Source organism: Apiospora phragmitis (genome assembly GCF_038363925.1).
Source record: "Apiospora phragmitis strain CBS 135458 chromosome Unknown utg000005l:1.0-4161743.0:1.0-4166827.0, whole genome shotgun sequence".
NCBI lineage: Eukaryota > Fungi > Ascomycota > Sordariomycetes > Amphisphaeriales > Apiosporaceae > Apiospora > Apiospora phragmitis.
In genome coordinates, this window is record NW_027117403.1 from 2,833,294 (window position 1) to 2,851,076 (window position 17,783).

The following is a 17,783-nucleotide window of genomic DNA, read 5'->3' on the forward strand; positions in this document are numbered from 1 at the left end:
CGTGAGTCACACGCATATTGGGGTCCTTCCACCGTCAAAATGGGAAACTGCTGATTACATGTACGTACTGTGATATGGGTCGTTCGTGCCTTCCTCCTGGGTCGCGACTGCCTTCATGTTCGGTATTACCTAAATAGAGACCAGGCAGAAACCTCTGCTAGGTATTGATGGACGATAAGGTGGGTGTAGTCTTGTGCTTTCCTTTGCCAACTCACAAGTCCAAAGCCTACCAAATCTCCAACCCTCAATTTTCCTTTTGGACCCTCAAACTTCTTCATCCTCTCAACTTTCGCACCATCATCGTTCCGTGTTTCCAAACTGACGTGCATTTCCCAATCTCAAATCTCGCCACCTTACTAAGCCAGCCAACCCTGTTCGAAATACTCACAATGTCTTCGCGCAAGAGATCGTTCGACGAAGCATTTACCCTTGAACAGAGCCCCAAGCTTGGCCATGATGAATTCCCCAATGAAACGGCTAAGCTAGCCAACCGCTTCATGGATAACCTCGAGGAGGAGAGGAAGGCTAAGGAACAGGCCATCAGCAAGGGCAGAGAACAGAAGAAATTTAATGCCAACCAGACCAAGCGGATTGCCACTCTCGAGGAGCAGCTGAAGAATATGGAGCAGAAGAACGCTGCCGGAGAGATGCTGATTGACGCCAGCAAGCAGCAGATTTCTACCCTCAAGGAGCTGAACTCTACCCTTAAAAAGCAGAATAACACTCTCGATGATCATAACTCTGAGCTCATGAAGCACATCGATACCCTCGAGAAGCAGGTTTCAACCCTCGAGGAGGAGCTGGAATATTACGAGGGAGAGGAGGAATATTTCGAGGAGGATGACTCTACCCCCAACAAACCGATTGCTAAGAATTCTTTTACCTGCACTAGAAGCGGTCCGCCTCCCCTCCACCGTGGCAGATCAAGTTGAGAGTGGACTTGGACGACAAGACGGCAGAATGGATGGGGTTTAACACATCATCGACGTCATTCAAAGCAGCGAGGAAGACGAGGAAAAGGGTTTTCAAACCTTTCGGCTGATATTCAGAGAATGCTTGGTACCGTGAACGACAGGGCAGAAGTACTAGCCAGGGATGGAATAGTTGCAATGTGATAGCTGGCTGATACTCAGAAACAGAAACCCTTATACCAAGTTCATGACGGCATATCCGTTAACACTTTATGTGCTCGCCTTCTGGTGCGATGCTCAAATATGTTTTCATGTGAGGCCTGGCTTTACACATATCTGTGTGTAGTTGGTGATGTATATACGTTGAGGTAGAGACATCTTCACGGGACTTGCCGTCGCCGAGCCCCTGGATGCGCCAATAGTTCGTCATTAGCTTCATAGCCAGCCAGCCAGCCACATGCAACCCTACTGAATACCGCTGTGGAGACATGCATCTCTTCCTGGGCAAAAAGCATGACGACAAGCACGATTCCATTTAAAGAGATTTTATTAATCAGATCGAAGCTACCTGGAGACACGTGGTGCGGGATATCGGAGCTGAGCCCGGGGCTCCGACCAAATCCTGACAAGCGTCTCCAACCCCACCGCCGACGACACGTTGCGACTCGCGAGAACCCCCGGGTCCACTGCCAAGCAGGGCTAGCAACGGTCACGATGCCCTTTGGGTATAGCCGAAAAGTCTGTTTTGGTATATGTTCGTACGTTATCTAATCAATCAAATCTCTTCTTCATGCTTGAACCTGGTCGGCCAAGGAGGCGATCGGCAGAACGTGCAAGACAGAGAACAAAAAGGCCGCCGGCCCCTCGTACCATGCCTTCTTGATTATTGATCCTTCTGCTTCTTCGGTTCGGTATAGTTGGGTCACGGAAGCACATGCACCATACCATGTCCAACGAAGAGAAGCTTGCACCCGCAGGGGGCGCGACTGGCGGTATGTGATCCGGCTTACACCCCAAGAATGGGAGCCCAGTTGCTGATCGAGTTCGCACCGTGATAGCCCTCAATGGAGTCGCTTCGCCCAAGAGAAAGGAGGAGACCAAACTGGTCCGGAAGTTGGGTACGTCGTCTATTTACCCCATAAGATGCGTGAGGTCACTAGATCAAACTGCTGACACTTGGCAGACTTCTTCATCTTGGTATTGCTCCTGGCCTCCCCCATTTTCGCCCCAGTACGTTATGACCAATACCAGGCATTGCATCTAGACCTACGCTTGCTTCAGCTACTTCTTCAACTACCTGGGTAAGCACTTGAACGCAACCGAGTACGTTGGTGCGCAGCTGACCAACCTGACCACCGAACAGACCGGGCAGCTTTCGCCAATGCCTACGTACGATGACCGCTTCTATCACCGCCCTCGATTCCCAACTGACTATGATGGTCGCAGGTCGCAGGACTGAAGGAGTCGCTGGATCTCACGGGAGCGAACTACAATGTCCTCCTGTCAATGACAACCGCTGGGTGAGTCGACACCTCCACGATACGTTTGCCAACCCCGACTGACCAAGCCGCCCTGCCTCCATGTACAGCCTTCTGGTCGGCCAGATCCCCAATAGCATCATAATCCAGAAGGTCCCACCGCGCATCTGGTTCCCCTCCATGGTGCTCATCTGGGCAGGCCTCACCATGGCCAGCGCGGGCTGCAAGACCTACGGCCAACTATGCGCCGCGCGGTTCCTCATGGGCTTTGCTGAAGCGAGCACCTATGCTGGCAACATCTACGTGATGGGGTCATGGTAGTAAGTAGTCGCTCGTTGCTCGACTGTGCCCCTCGTCCGACACTGACCTCTGCCCCTTCTGGACATAGCAAGACTAGTGAGATCGCCAAGCGGACCGCTATGTTCACCGTCTCTGGCCAAGTGGGCGTCATGTTCGCCGGGGCCATGATGGCCGCCATATACACGACCATGGACGGACACAGCGGCCTGGCCGGGTGGCAGTGGGTATTTCTGATCGATGGCATCATCACCTGTCCGATCGCGCTGTTTGGGTTCCTGTACTTCCCCGATCTGCCCGAGACAACTCGCGCGCCGTATCTCAACCAGACGGAACGTAACCTGGCTCTCGAACGACTGCCGCCGAAGAGTGAAGATGGACATAACAGTAGGTTGAGCGATGCCAGAGGGTGTTGAAGATGTAGGCTAACCTCGATCATCAGTCCAAGTATGGAGCCTCACCAAGCGCGTCCTGGGCCAGCCCACCATCTACATCTGCTGCGTCTTCTCGCTGCTGAGCGCGGCGCTGCAGGCGATCCCCACGCAGAACCTGATGCTGCTGTACCTCAAGAACCAGCAGAAGGCGCGCCACTATACCCAGGCGCAGGTCAACACGCTGCCGCTCGGCGTGCAGGCCCTGGGCATCGTCGCCGAGCTGGGCGCCGCGCTCGTCATCGACCGGCTGCCCCGGCACCGCGTCACCGTGGGCCTGGCGCTGTGCGCGCTCCAGGCCGTAGCCGCGGTCGTGCTGCTAGTGCCGACCATGACGCTTGCGGGCCACTTCGCGGCATTTTACCTCGCGGCCACGGCCTACAGCATCAACCCGCTGCTGTACGGCTGGATCAACATCATCGTGGCCCGCGGCGGCGACGACGCGGCGCGGTCCGTCGTCATCGCGGCCATGGTCGCGAGCGGGTTCTTGCTCTGGACCTTTTGGGGCGTGGTGCTGTACCCGGCCGACGATGCGCCGTACTGGCGGAACGGGTATATCGCGCTGCTGTGCATCATTGTCGCGTTAGCTTGTTGGTTATTCGTGGTGCGATGGGTAAGTTTGATTCTTCGGTTATGCTTTGTCCCCTTCCTCATGTGTCGTAACTAACATCTGCTCCAAGCTTGATGGATACACTGCAAGGAAGTACGGTACGGCGGAGGAGCGGATGGTTGCTCAAGATGCACCCAAGGTTCAAGAGGTCAGAGGAGCAGCGGACGAGGAGAATAGGGGTGACAAGCAGGCCATCAGCGAAGCGAAGGCGATTTGATTCGGCTGCTAGCCTGGCTCGGGGCGCATTCGGAGGGGAAGAACCAGTGTAAGAGCCAAAAGCTATGTGCGAGACCCCATGTGACCCTGTGTATGCTCAATACGACAGCACATGTACTAGCTAGAACGCTTTTGCATCCCATCTCTTGAACCTACACCCCATTTCTTGGACCTACATCCCGTTTCTTGAAACGCGCAATGAGTAAGTGATTTCGGGTGGCCTTTCCGTGGTCTCTCAGTCGCATTGGACCTCTCTCAGAGAACCGATATATTTGTCTGGCAGGGAAAGTGTAGCCCAGCGGGCTTTCCATCAAAGAACCCGTCATGTTTGGTCGTATTGAAAGGAAGCCACCAAAGTAAGGAAGACGCGCATTGAAGACGCACCTTGGTTGGACCAGGTCGGATACGAAGACGCCACTCTAGGGGATAGTTGACGTTACAAACTCAAGCTATAAAGCACCCAGCATAGCACCACCGCTGTGGCAGCCAATCCCGAATACAGTAGCCGATTCTTTCACCCTTTTTCCAGTCACGTTTTAGAGGTTTATTAGCTCCAGATGCGCTCACAAGGGAGCATCCATATCGAGGCTGGGTTGTGTGAGGTTGAGATGGCCATTGATTGAATTGACACTTTCTTCCAAACGGGCCTAATGCTGGTCTGAAACGCCACTTCCTGCACGCGCATAACCAACTCCGAGAATCGTCAGCCACACAATAGTTGACGATGCGGAAAGCTATCAGGAACACTTTGGTATGACGCACGAAGAAGGCGATATATCTCAGGCAACCGAACTCGAGTTACACGGAGTTTGTCGAATCTGGTTTGGGATGCGCATCCGAGCAGTTGTTTGTTTGGAGAGTGGCTGATGCCGGGCGACATTTGGTTGCACGCCCAACGCCCAAACCTACCGATTTGCCAAGTCTAATACAGGTCAGCTCAGTGATCTTACCGGACCAAACAACGTGAACTCGTCCCAACTTCGCACCGAGAAGAGACGTCTGATATTTGCTCCCTTCGACAACATCTGCCCCGGAGCTTGGCTTCAATTCCTCGATTGCTCGTGGGCTCAAGTCAAATCACCATTTGAAACTCCCATGGTACAGTAGTAGATGTGGTGGGGGAACGTGGACCGGACCGACCTTGGTTGGTTCAGCGTCGTCTGGTGTCAATCGAGAGACCATGTCCCTATTTCCAGACACTCCTCAAACACTAGCTGACATGGGCCAGTTGGCAATTGGTTGATCAGCAACCAGCAGATCCGGGACGAACGCGATCGCCATACATCTGTCATACAGCTCCGATGACCTGCTTACAAGCCTGTGATGTAGGGGGATCTCCAGTAAAAAAAAGGAAAGAGAGCGATTCAAACATCGAAAGGCCGCCAGGGCCGCCTTTCCTTTCTCAGGGTCCCATGCCGAGCTCTTTGGCAGGGCAGGGGTTTCAGACGACGACGAGAGCCTCCACCACACATATGTTGGACAGTGCCTCCCCCATTCATGGCTTAAGGCATGGCGAGCTTCTGTCCCTTCTTCATGTTATTTCATTTATTGCAGACCAGGTAACCTTGTGTGCATCGATATTTATCAATCCGATCCGCCATTTCATCCAGTCCAAAGCTGATGATCTCATCACCTTCTATTGCCTTTTCCCATCTCACTGCTGTCGCTCTTTTGACCGAAGGCGAATAGAATACCGAACGGAGGGATGATGTGCTGATTGAACCAGCCAATCGCAAATAATATTGGTCGAAGTTCGGATATACGCCCAAGCTTGAAACCTTGGACCATCGGCTTCTCTCGCGTTATCTGCTGGGTTCGTCTTCGAACACAACATCAACGTCTATCACGTTTAGCTACTTCGGTCGTCGTCCTCGAGGGCTCGCTCGCCACCATGAAATATAACACGATAACAATTGCTTCGCTGTTCTCGATATCTCTCGCGACCACGGGGTCGCTGGCACAACCACCACCACCGCCCGCCAAGGGCGACGGCGCCCTAGGACTGAGTGCCCAACAACCTAGCGCGGGTCAGTCACCACCGCCACCACCAGGAATAGTTGCCAATGCCGTGGCAGGCAGCGCGAGCCCGCCAGCTGCTGGTGCAGGATCGCCACCAGCTCCCGGGGCGGTAGGACCCGGCCCAGCCGCCGCAGCTGGAGGACAAGCACCTCCACCGCCACCCGCTAAGGACTCCGGCGCGAAAGGGACAACAGAGCCTGCAGGGGCGGCAGGGGCAGCTGGAGCGGCAGCGGCGCCACCACCTGCTAAAGGCGCTGGTCCCTTACCAGGAGGGCCAGGACCAGCAGGAGTAGCTCTCGGAGCTGCAGCAGGAGCAGCGCCCCCGGCTGGCGCAGCTGCACCGGCCGCACCGCCACCGGCAGCATCAGGTAAGTGAAATCGGAGGAGCTGTTCGTTCCTTCAATCTAGAAGCTGGCATAAGTTCTCTGCGAAGTATTCATTTCCTTGCTCGCCAGTGCCCGCCAATCTTGAGAGGCACTGCCACCACCTCCGGCAATGGTCTTTGTATGTATGCTATATATGATGACAGCTGACCTCGATCTTGAATAGGCGCACCGGCACCACCTCCTCCACCTTCAGGGACCAATGCACCTCCTCCGCCTCCGGCAGGGGTGCTGCCCCGCCGCCACCACCGGCTGGCTCTGGTGCTCCACCACCACCAGCTGGAGCGGGTGGCCTCGGTCCACCACCCCCGGCAGGTTCTGGCGCACCCCCACCGCCGCCAGCTGGAGGTCAAGCGCCGCCGCCGCCGTCAGGTGCACCACCACCACCACCACCACCTGCTGGAGGACAGCCCCCACCTCCTCCCGCTGGTTCCGGTGCACCACCACCACCGGCACCTGGAGCAGGCGGCCTTGGTCCGCCACCTCCTGCAGGCTCCGGCGCACCTCCACCGCCACCTGCTAAAGCCGGCGCCGCTGGCCCTGGCGCTGCAGGTCCTGCCGGAGCTCCTGCAGGAGCTCCTGGGGCAACCCTTGCAACAGGAGCAGGGCAGGTACACCCGCGGCAGGCAGCAAAGTCCCGGGCCAGAGCGACAGTCTGGGCCCGGCCATCGTCACCGGACACGCGCACACCCAGCGTTCCTGGACTGTTGGGCTCGTAATCGCGCTGGGTGCGGCTGTGGTCTTCGCGCATTAGACTTACAAGAGAGCTAGATCGCTGATGGGGCTAACTCTTGCAACAGTGGCTCAGCGAGTCAAGCAAGGCGGTTTCCTTCTATTTATATATATACGATGTACGAACAAAGGGGCTACACGGATTATATCCTCAAACATTGATACTTGGATTGGGCGGAAGCAAACAAGACCGACGGCCGCTCTTGAAGAGCTGGCATCGGCGGCAGACGGAGTTGGTTGGTAGGTGTTTTTCATAATGATGTATATAAGTCGCTGACGATACGTGTAGATAGCCCATGTGTATTATACTTATTATTGATGAAACGAAATCAAAGACGCCTAGAGAGTGCTGACTGACCATTCCCTTTTGCTGCCGCCTGCCCATACTTACTGCCTTGTGACCCAATTTGAATCAAAACCCCAACCCCTTTCCTAACTCACGAGCCAACCAACCCATGCGACGTAAGAAAAGAAAGTAACGAAAGTCCAATCGCGTAACATGCGACAAATACCATGTACTGCCCTGCCCTCACATGAGCGCGGCGCGTCAAGTCCGAACAGGCTAATTATCCACCTACGCTCCCTACAAGAAAAAAAGGTTTAGTAATACCGACCACCCGACTGCACGCTGACGTCGCTCGAAGCCGACCCCCCGCCGCTCTGCTGGTTATCGCGGAAGTACATCATCAGGTCGAACGACAGCTCGGCGTTGACGCGGATGGCCTCGCGCACGGCGGCGCGATCCAGGAGCTCCGGGTGCGCCTTCATGTTGCTCAGGACCACATCGCGGATCGTCCTGGTATTTGCTTCCTCTTCAGTTTCTTCCTCGTCGTCGGCGTCGTCGACCTTGGCTGGTACTGCCGTGGGTGGTGCTACTATTCCTACTGGTAGCTGTTTAGAGGTGGGGGTGGGAGTGGGACTAGCCGTAGAGCTGGTGTTGTTGTAGGCCTCGACGGCCGCGGCTAGGAAGTCTTCGCTCGACCAGTACTCCTCGGCCTCGGCGGCGAAGCGGGACGCGCTCAGGGCCCGCAGGCCCGGGACGCCGTACTTTTGGGCGAGGGTGTAGAGCCGGGCGTGCTGGAGGAGGGAGTGTGGCTGTGGTGCCGATGGTGGGGTGGTGACGGGCCCAGGGGCTGGAGCTGGTTTGGTAATGGCAGCTGGGGGGACTGTTTGTGCTGCTGCGTTGGCAGTTGTGGTGGTGGATGGAGTCGACGCGGTTGTTCCTACTGATGGTTCTGGGACTGGCACGGAGGTAGTGCTGGCGTTGAGAGATGCGACGGCATCGATGGTGTCGGCGAGCACGGTGCCGCTGCGCTTCTTCTTCTTGACCGCCTTCTTGCTCGGCTTCGACGAGGCTGCTTCGGTGGCGGGCACGGCTTCGAAGGCTTCGCGCTCGATGTTGTACTCTAGTGTCGTTCCCGGGGGCTGTGGAGGCTTCTGCTGCTGCTGCTGCTGCTGTGGCGGCAGGGCACCATTGGTGGCACCAGTTGCTGCCACTCCTCCGTTGGAAGCCGGGGTCTTGGGCGATGGAGTAGCATCGTGGTGACCATTGACACCATTCACGCCGTTGGTCAGGGGTTTGGCAGCGGGGATAGCAGCAGGTGGTGCAGCGATCCGGGGGCTGTACTCTAGGGTGTAGAGGTACTGTAACATGAGGTCGATGGTCTGGGGGTCGTCATCTGGGATGGTGATGGTCGCTTCTTGGGTCTGCCCAGCAAAGTAGAGCGTCAGCGAATATAACTTCAACTTGGTTCACAGAGGGGGGACGTACAGGTCCAAGTTCCGAGCACAGCTGCGCAAGCCGCCCCGACCGCAGGCACACGATGGCCTTGTGCACTTGGTGTTGGTCATTGCCGCAGACGATCTTGAGGTCTGTATAGACACCAGAGGCGAAGAGCCTACGTGGTGTTGGGACATACGAGTTAGTGAACACAGAGCCAAGAGTCACGAGGGGCTCAATCGATCGCCTGTCTAGGGGGTATATAGACGTACTTCTTCAGTGAGCACAACAGCTCAGTTACATGCTGCGACGACGACGCCATGATGAGTAAAATGGAGGAGATTACCCCTTTTCACTTTCGATAGGCAGGTCGAAGAAGCGGAAAGACACGATAGGTTACTGAACCCCTTATCCTTCTTGTTGCAAATGCATCGGGAACCTTTTGAGGCCGCGATGGATCTAAATACTTCACCAATACCCGGCAGTGGCACCCTCCCAATGTCAAACGGTTCTCAATTGACCTCTCATAGAGTGAGGCTATGTATCCATCGCGTGTGGCCGTCTTTCTTCAGTCTCTTTTCCCGAAAGCTTTGGGTATCAACACCGCAAGCCCCCTAACGCCACGAGGCTGTCGAACCTGCCCTCATGATAGGCGGCTTCGATTCCAACAACCACCTCGAGTGACACCGCATTAACGCTGCAGATGGACAGCTCACACACACATAACCTACTTAATCTTCCGTCTTAGGCAGTCCAATCTCCATGTTTTCTCCCGCATTGCTAACAGCTGTCACGCAGCACAAAGTTGCCAAGTTGCAACGTTGAGGCTCTGCCGGGCCCCCATTGACAAATCATTTGCCATATTGCACCGCTCAAGCCTGATATGTTCAGAGGTGAGGGGGAAGAAACTGCGCGCAGGAAGTCAAGTCGACTGGTGAGTGGAGAAACGTGGACGAGTCGGCGAACAGAGAGCGATGGATGCATGTAGGAAGGAAATTAGCTTGATTGCCTACATTCGTGAATGAGGAGGCTGCAATCGGCAGGCTGGCAATGACGACCCCAAAAGGACCATTTAGCCTAGCCGCCGGGATCACGGGAAAAAGAAGAAGGCCAGGACTTTGGGCATCAAGAAAGACTAGGGATGAGGCTGATGGCATGAAATCGTAGGGCGTGTTGAGTCTGTAAAGGTATGCAATGCTGCCAGGAGGTCACACAACCTTCGGGCCTAATAGCCAATTGACTACATATTGCGAAGCCAGTGCGCAGGGTGATAATCTCATGGTCGGTTCCGCGCCATAGACACCGGGCGTATGGCGGGACTGGTTTGCCCAATCATGACAAAGTTGCGGTAATGGGACGTGGAAGGAGCTAGCCTGCCGAATGGATTTAGCGGGTTCCTCAAGAAAGGGAGCTTGTAGGATACCGTCTCCCAGTAACTCCAAGCCCCTCGCAGGAGGGCCGACAGCCGATGCTCGAGTCCGAATAAAGCTTGTAAGCAATTGGATATAACACCTACTCGCTAAGTATATACAGAAATCTAGGTCGTGAATCTTCATTGGTATCCTAGAACATTTTCGTTTAGTCATACGCCTCTACTCCCTTTTTTTACCGTAATGTAAGTAAGACGCGCTCAAAGTCTAGCCTTCTCAGACTTGCCATCCTCCTCGATGATCAGCTCAGCCAATCGCTCAGCGACGCCCAGCACAGTGAGCATGGGGTTGATACTAGGAATGGTCGGGAAGATGCCAGCGTCGCAGATACGGAGCTTCTTCAGTCCCTTGACCTTGAGGTTCTCATCAACCACAGCCATCTCGTCCTTGGCGACATCGCCCATCCTGGTGGTACCGCAGGGGTGGTAGACGGTGTGGGCGGCCTTGCGCGCGTAGTGGCTCAGGTCCTCGTCGGATTGCACGTTAGGCCCGGGAGCAACCTCTTGCTTGATCCAGTCTTTGAAGGGAGCCTGCTGGGCCACCTTTCGGGCCGCTCGCATGCCGTACACGAGCGTGGCGGCATCATAGCCCTCGGGGTCGGTGAAGTATCGGAAGTCCAGTGCGGGCTTCACCTTGGGGTCGGAGGATGTTAGGTACAGGCGGCCACGGGATCGGGGCCGAGGATGTTGGGCGTCATGCAGAACGCGAAGCCTTCCTTAGGCTCGGCATAACCGAGACGGAGCGTGTTGAGGGTGAAGGGGATCTGGTAGCAATGCATCATGACATCGGCAATGTCACCGTCCGGAATGCCGTCAGGGTTGGCAGCTGACTTCTTGGCACCAGCATTCGGCTTCTCGCGCCGCAAGAAGATACCAGCGTCCGAGTCCATGGTCGTCTGGCCCATAGGGACGGCCTTGTTGAGCTCCCACATGATGATGCTTTCGGGGTGGTCCTGGAGGTTCTCGCCAACTCCAGGTAGGTCGTGAACAGTGGTAATGCCGACCTCGGACAGCTGTTTCTTCGGGCCAATGCCGGACAGGAGCAGGAGCCTTGGGGTGTCCACGGCACCAGCGCAGAGAATGGTTTCCTTCTTGGCGGTAATGGTTCGCGCAGAGCCGTCGTGCAGAGTCAAGTCTACGCCAGCGACGACGCCATTCTTGACGTTAACTTTGGAGACCCAGGCGTGGGTCAAGATGGTCAGGTTGGGTCGCTTCTCGTCGCCTCGGAGGACGGGGTGGATGTAGGCCACAGATGCACTGGAGCGTCGGCCGTCGTCGGGGTTGTAGCTGACCGAGAAGAAGCCAACGGCCTGCTTCAGGGCGCCTTCATTGGTGATGGTGTTGTTGAAGTCGTGAATGACGGGATATCGAGGGCGGTACTGCAAGACTTGACCCAGTCCTTGCACAGCTGGTTGCGGTGACGTCCATGGACAGGCTGGACAGTGTTTCTGAGCTTGTCCATCATTCTCATGAACTCATCGAAGGTCCAGCCGCGGGCACCGAGAGACTGCCAAATCTTCAAGTCATACTCAAACGGCCTGAAGGAGATCAGGGTGTTGTGAGACGAGCAACCACCCAAGACCTTGGCGCGAGAGTGGCGGATGTATGAGTTGCCTGTGTTTTGGTCAGAACGAGCCGAGTAACGAAGGGGCGGCGCATGGTCAATTACCCATTGGCTGTTCAGTTGTGCCATAATCATAATCGAGTTCACCACCAAGCAGGGCCAACCATTTCTTCAGGTCCAGGACGCGATCGTCCATGAAGTCGCTAGGGCCCGCCTCGATCAAGAGGATCCTCTTTTGAGGTAGGCTCTCGGCCAGCCTTGCGGCGAGGACGCAGCCAGCGGTGCCACCACCAACGCAGACATAGTCGTACCGCTCCGAGTCAGCGACGGGAAGCTGTTGGGTAGTCATGTTGGAGGCGAGGCGATTGAGACAATGGCGGAAGTGTTAGGCTGCTTAGATCCGGACGCTTGTTCAAGCTACGGTGTTGAAAATAAAAGCAATGGAATGGTAAGGATAGGCTCGGAGTGCAAATGCTCTGGAGGCTGCTGGGCAAACGGCAAAGAAAGAAGAGAGAAAGTCGGCGACGGAAGCGGTCGGGAAAATAATACTTTATTGATAAGCGCGGACGCCAAGGAATGGACGGTAAACCAGACGAGGGTAATTTCTAGGAACTAGCCAAGGTGTGTTTCTAGGTTGTCGATCGGATGGAGGAGCTGTATGTAGGTGGTAAGACGGCACCCCGTTGCCAAACCGGAGAGCTCAGGGAGTGGGAGCTAGAGGCATGAGAAGCAGGACTAGAGGGGCACTCCACATTGAAAAACTATCACCAAGTGGATGCCCGCTCCAGATCCGGATGCTAGTTCCAAAAGCGAGGCCTAGCGATCGCAGGGATGGCCAAGGAAATACATAGGAATAGAAAGGATTCGGTGGGACACAAAGGCTGTCAGGCTGTAGGAAATCCGAAAGGTGAAGAAAGGTTGCTGGTTGCTGCTGGGTGGATGACTGGCAGACTGGCAGCTCGTGCTCGTTACCTAAGTACATATTCCCAAACTCCCAACTCAGCCCATCCCATCCAGCCATCGGACGCATAGTAATTGTGCAGGAAAATCTCACATTTGCCCATCAGCTGATTCTTATCGGAAAATTAACCGGCTGGTCACAGAAAAGAGACCCCCAGGGCATGTTGTCTAATGCATGCGCAAAGAAGTGCCTCTGCTCTGATAGGCGAGATGGGGACTTGAAGCGGGACCTTGCAGACAGTGGGGAGCTGCAACTGCAACTGCAACAACCCCAGCAGATCCATTCGGCACCGATGGGCAGGGGCTACGGCTGATAAACGGTAGACCGAGACCAGAAGAAAGCGGTTACTGTGATAGAAGGCTGGGAGGCAGGCCGGGCGATAGCGATAGCCTGCGGCTACTGTGTTTGGCTGCGATAGCCTAGGACCCTGCATGGCTAGATACATGGGTGATGGATGCAGTAACCTAAGTAAAATGCACACAGGTGTATGCTTTGCTGCAGGAGCACGCCATTGGATCATTTGACTTGGGTGAACAAAGCAACAGAACAGAACACAGCATGCGCGAATTGCAACAGTTGGATTGGTAAAATGGTAAAAATGCGTTTCCGACTGGATACATGTAACGATACGTCATGTCCCAGAAATTAGAAGTTCAGTTCTTATTAGGCGGGGGGAGCAGTCTGGGGCGCTGGTGCGTTGTGCATGCTGGGATCCAGTGAACCATGCAAAACGAACTGCCAAACAGCATACTGTACTGCACACAGTACGTACGTTGGGCCAGGGACAGTCCATAACAACCTCATGCCGTGCTCCTGCCTTCGCAGTTAGAAGTCGAGTACGTACAACTTGGCGACTTTGGCCAGAACAACGTACAAAAAGCCCCATTTAGATCCCAGTTAACCCGGCAATTGATTCTGGGCGCTTTTCCAATCCGGAGTCCTATGTAGTTTGACCTGGGAGAGTCTCGACTTCTTCTGGCCTCTCCTGCTCATCAACCAGAAACGGCCGTCTTCGTCCCATAAATCGTCGGTCCCAGAGTGGGCCAAATGGAAACGCGCGAGTCGGTGAAAGCCCGATCGTAACCGCTTTCTCTCCACTAAAGCACGGTAAGAGCGGCTCCTATGCACCTGACTAGGGCTTATTATTAATTACTGTACTGCTTGAGCCTTGCAGAAGCTGCTTGCTTGCACTGCCAACCTTACTGAATGCTTGCTACCAGTGCCAGCGTAGCAGCCCAGAGCATCCAGCCAATCCGCCCTCAATCTCTTCGCGTCTCATCCGTCTCTTTTCTGTTCACATCCTTTTCAATTGGACACCCCTGTCACCTAAAGGAGCTGACTAGACACCTCCCTATCCTCATCACCTCATTGATTCCTTCTTCGACTTCCCACCAGGTCATCCATTGAACTAAACGACCCGGGGCAACCGATTGAAGTCCGTCAAAATGGTGCTCCGCGAACAGGACCGCCACACGTTTTATGCGGGGAAGCCGCAGCCCTCCGCCGACTCCCCCGGATCCTTCAAGACCACCAACCCGTCGACGGCGGAGCCCGTCTGCACCATCCACACCTCCTCGCCGAGCGCCATAGAAGCCGCCGTTCAGTCGGCGCAGTCTGCCTTCCCGTCCTGGTCCGCCACACCTCCCGTTGAGCGCGCCCGCATCCTCCAGCGTGCCGTCGCCCTATTGCGGGAGCGCAACGACGAGCTGGCCCGCGTCGAGACCCTGGACACAGGCAAGCCCTTCTCCGAGACGTCTACCGTCGACATCGTCACGGGCGCCGACGTTCTCGAGTTTTTCGCCAATCTCGTCGCCGGCGGCGGCCTCAACGGCGAGGCCTTCCGCCTGCGGCCCTCGGCCATGGTCTACACCACCAAAGAGCCTCTGGGCGTCTGCGCCGGCATTGGCGCGTGGAACTACCCTATCCAAATCGCCCTCTGGAAGTCGGCGCCGTGCCTGGCCGCGGGCAACTGCATGGTGTACAAGCCCAGCGAGTACACGCCGATGCATGCCGAGTATCTGGCTTCCATTTACCGGCAGGCGGGCCTGCCCGAGGGTGTCTTCAATGTCGTCTACGGTGCCGGCGATGTTGGGGGTCAATTAACGGCTCATCCTGCCATCGCCAAGGTCAGCTTCACTGGCCAGGTTAGCACGGGCAAGAAGGTTGCCGGCGCCGCTGCAGGTGGCATGAAGTACGTTACTATGGAGCTCGGCGGCAAGAGCCCCTTGATTGTGCTACCGGATGCCGACGTCGACCAGGCCGCCGACGGTGCCCTGCTGGCCAACTTCTTCAGCACTGGCCAGGTCTGCACCAATGGAACGCGGGTTTTCGTGCCGCGTCAGATGAAGCAGGCCTTCGAGAAGGCTGTGCTCAGCAAGATGCAGCACGTCCGCGCAGGAGACCTCTTCGACGCGGCAACGAACTTTGGGCCCCTGAGCAGCAAGTCCCATTACGAGAAGGTGGTGAGCTACGTGCGCAGAGGCATCGAGCAGGACAAAGCGACACTACTATGCGGTGGTGTCTCGCAACCGTCCGGCCTGTCCTCGGATCTCAAGAAGGGCTACTGGATCGAGCCGACCGTCTTCACCAACTGCACCGACGACATGGCCATCGTGAAGGAGGAGATCTTCGGCCCCATCATGAGCATCCTCTACTACGACTCCGCCGACGAGGCGGTCCGGCGCGCCAACGCGACGGAGCTGGGCCTCGCCGCGGGCGTCTTCGGGCGCGACATCAACGAGTGCCACCGCGTCGTTGCGCAGCTCGAGGCCGGCATCACCTGGATCAATACGTGGGGCGAGTCGCCCGCCGAGATGGCCGTCGGCGGCTGGAAGTCGAGCGGCGTCGGCGTCGAGAACGGCCGGCGCGGGCTCGAGGCTTGGGTCCGGAACAAGAGCACGTTGGTGGAGATGGGTGGGGAGGTGCCGACGGTGTTCTCGAAATTGTAGTAGTGTCTTGACTGTACCAATGATATAATATATTGAACACAACCTTATAACCATCGAAACGTCTTTGCTTTCATTTCCGGCATGCAATCCTTCCTGTCTAGTGGCCCCTTGCTCAAGCCCACACCTACCTCCCCAAGCCAGGATTCCCAGCATTGGCTGATTGTCATGTAGCCAACCGTCTCGAACCCGCCGTGCACTTCGCGTAGAACTGCGAACAGATGTTTCCGGCCACGCAAGAAACACACAAGCTGACCGTCCTCCTTGCCAGAGGTAGATATTTCCAGTCTTCAAATAAAAAAGCACATTCACTCATGATAGTGACGAAGCAACGATACCAAACAAGCAGCCCAATGCAGTGACTTGATATCTCATTCGTACGAGTGATACCAATGACTCGGAGAAACAGAAATTCTGAACAAGCTGGACTCGTCAACAACTAGTGATTTCCGTTCCACAAGAGGGACTATAGTAACGTTCCTGATGGCTGCCCTTTTCTCTCACTCCATAATCGCCTGCGCGGCAACTAGTATGCCATGACATGAGAACAGTTCCTACTCTACAACTTTTGTGCCCAGCAACCAATGACAAAGATGCCGCCCACCAGATGGATGATTCCCTGCTGCAGCGCTCATGAAATCGTGTACTTCTTTCTCATGGATCAATGTCCCAGGAAGCTCACATGTCAAGCTTCCGCATCTAACCACCCATCTCGGTATCCTCCTCCACGCCAAGTTTCGACATCACACCACTCATCTATGTATCCTCCTCGGGGTTGCGCGCATGACGACCCATGTACACGTCGTGTTCGAGCTCATACTCAAGGAGCTCCCGCTGGTACTCATCGTCATAGTCGTCCGTGTCGGGCTCATCAGCCTCCTCAGCTTGCTCAGAATCATCGTCTGACTCATCGCATTCCTCGATGGCCTCGTGAATCTCATTGGACATGAAGAAGGGGTTCGCGGAGCCATCCTCTCGCAACCAGTTCTCTCGGATGCCCCGGTCCTGGCGGGCCTGCGAGGTCTCGTGGGTTCCATTCTGGCGCTGCAAGATGTGATTTAAGGCTCTGTCATTTCTCTCCTTCACCACGACCGTTCTGTCTGTACCGTCGCCATTGTACTCGGCACAGGTGAGCTCGAAGGGAAAGTAGAGCTTCGTGGCACCGAAGATCTCCTCTCGTCTCGTTTTGATGCGATCGACCTCCTGGAGGTCTTGCTCGCTCGCCGGAAGATCCAGATAGTCGGCGCCGTAGCGCTGGTCGTATTCTCTGTAAAAGGCCTGCTTGTAGCTGTCGGGGTACTTGACCAGGTCGGAGCGGGGTGCGTGGGCCGATCCAGGCTGGTACTCGAGGAAGAGGGCGCGAGCCATGTGAGCGCGGTAGGTGAACTTCCAGAAGAGCTCAGGGCTGATGGGATCGGCCCAGGCGAAGGCCTTCATCATCTCGGCGAAGAAGGGGACGGGGTCGAGGGTGGCGCATTGCTTGACATTGTATGAGGCGCGCTCATAAATCATGCCGAAGGCTTCGGCGATGCAGGACTTCTTCAAGCTGGGGAGACGGAGGCCGCCGCCGATGCGGGCGGCGAGACGGAGGCTCTTGTAGAGCTTTACCATGTGCTTGTTATGCAGGAGGACGCGGAAGGTGTACACATTGCGCTTGAGATCCCATTCGGGTGCGTTCTCCCAGAACATGCCACTGATGAAGTCATGATAGAGCAAGCTGGCAAGCTGTGTCTTCGGCATGGCGGGCGAGGTTGTGGATGTTCGTGGACTGAGAACGGTAATTGAACTCGACAAGACGTTGGTGGGAAAGAAAATGATGTTTTGGGGATTGGATTACTAACTAAGTTCAGCCTTGAAACTTTTCATAAGAGGTTCTCAAGTGAATATTGAGTGACGGTGCTTAAGCCAGGTGAATGTTCGGTGAGGGTGCCACTATTATGCAACGCTTAGTACTCGTTGTGTACCCAACACGATGCATTCAATTATAGGACAGACTTCTAAGGAATACATTATTGACTGGAATAGCAGTGTTGTGAGAAGGATTAATTAATAATCCAAACGCCATACACTATACACCCTAAGCTGGG

At 55.6% G+C, this 17,783-nt stretch overlaps 7 protein-coding genes across 7 annotated transcripts; 4 read left to right on the forward strand and 3 right to left on the reverse strand.

Moving 5' to 3' along the window:
* Positions 1-389: 389 nt before the first annotated feature.
* On the forward strand, positions 390-932 carry PG994_004864 (uncharacterized protein; the record flags this gene model as incomplete). Its single annotated transcript, XM_066856273.1, has 1 exon — positions 390-932. The coding sequence occupies one exon, from the start codon at positions 390-392 to the stop codon at positions 930-932; it is 543 nt and encodes a 180-aa protein (XP_066718440.1).
* A 925-nt stretch (positions 933-1,857) lies between these two features.
* Positions 1,858-3,944, forward strand: PG994_004865 (Pantothenate transporter liz1; the record flags this gene model as incomplete). Its single annotated transcript, XM_066856274.1, has 10 exons — positions 1,858-1,903; positions 1,970-2,029; positions 2,095-2,141; positions 2,176-2,212; positions 2,275-2,300; positions 2,358-2,431; positions 2,500-2,709; positions 2,778-3,073; positions 3,129-3,730; positions 3,798-3,944. The coding sequence occupies 10 exons, from the start codon at positions 1,858-1,860 to the stop codon at positions 3,942-3,944; spliced, it is 1,545 nt and encodes a 514-aa protein (XP_066718441.1).
* A 1,890-nt stretch (positions 3,945-5,834) lies between these two features.
* PG994_004866 (uncharacterized protein) lies at positions 5,835-7,064 on the forward strand (the record flags this gene model as incomplete). The annotated part of the gene is made up of 3 exons (XM_066856275.1): positions 5,835-6,330; positions 6,418-6,466; positions 6,512-7,064. The coding sequence occupies 3 exons, from the start codon at positions 5,835-5,837 to the stop codon at positions 7,062-7,064; spliced, it is 1,098 nt and encodes a 365-aa protein (XP_066718442.1).
* Positions 7,065-7,677: 613 nt separating this feature from the next.
* On the reverse strand, positions 7,678-9,119 carry PG994_004867 (uncharacterized protein; the record flags this gene model as incomplete). The annotated part of the gene is made up of 3 exons (XM_066856276.1): positions 7,678-8,784; positions 8,849-8,975; positions 9,070-9,119. The coding sequence occupies 3 exons, from the start codon at positions 9,117-9,119 to the stop codon at positions 7,678-7,680; spliced, it is 1,284 nt and encodes a 427-aa protein (XP_066718443.1).
* A 1,308-nt stretch (positions 9,120-10,427) lies between these two features.
* Positions 10,428-12,139, reverse strand: PG994_004868 (GMC oxidoreductase; the record flags this gene model as incomplete). The annotated part of the gene is given in 4 exon segments (XM_066856277.1): positions 10,428-10,859; positions 10,895-11,605; positions 11,620-11,840; positions 11,896-12,139. 4 exon segments carry the CDS (start codon positions 12,137-12,139, stop codon positions 10,428-10,430), a joined length of 1,608 nt encoding a protein of 535 aa, XP_066718444.1.
* Positions 12,140-14,196: 2,057 nt separating this feature from the next.
* On the forward strand, positions 14,197-15,699 carry PG994_004869 (uncharacterized protein; the record flags this gene model as incomplete). Its single annotated transcript, XM_066856278.1, has 1 exon — positions 14,197-15,699. The coding sequence occupies one exon, from the start codon at positions 14,197-14,199 to the stop codon at positions 15,697-15,699; it is 1,503 nt and encodes a 500-aa protein (XP_066718445.1).
* Positions 15,700-16,452: 753 nt separating this feature from the next.
* PG994_004870 (uncharacterized protein) lies at positions 16,453-17,436 on the reverse strand (the record flags this gene model as incomplete). Its single annotated transcript, XM_066856279.1, has 1 exon — positions 16,453-17,436. One exon carries the CDS (start codon positions 17,434-17,436, stop codon positions 16,453-16,455), a length of 984 nt encoding a protein of 327 aa, XP_066718446.1.
* Between the last annotated feature and the right edge of the window lie 347 nt (positions 17,437-17,783).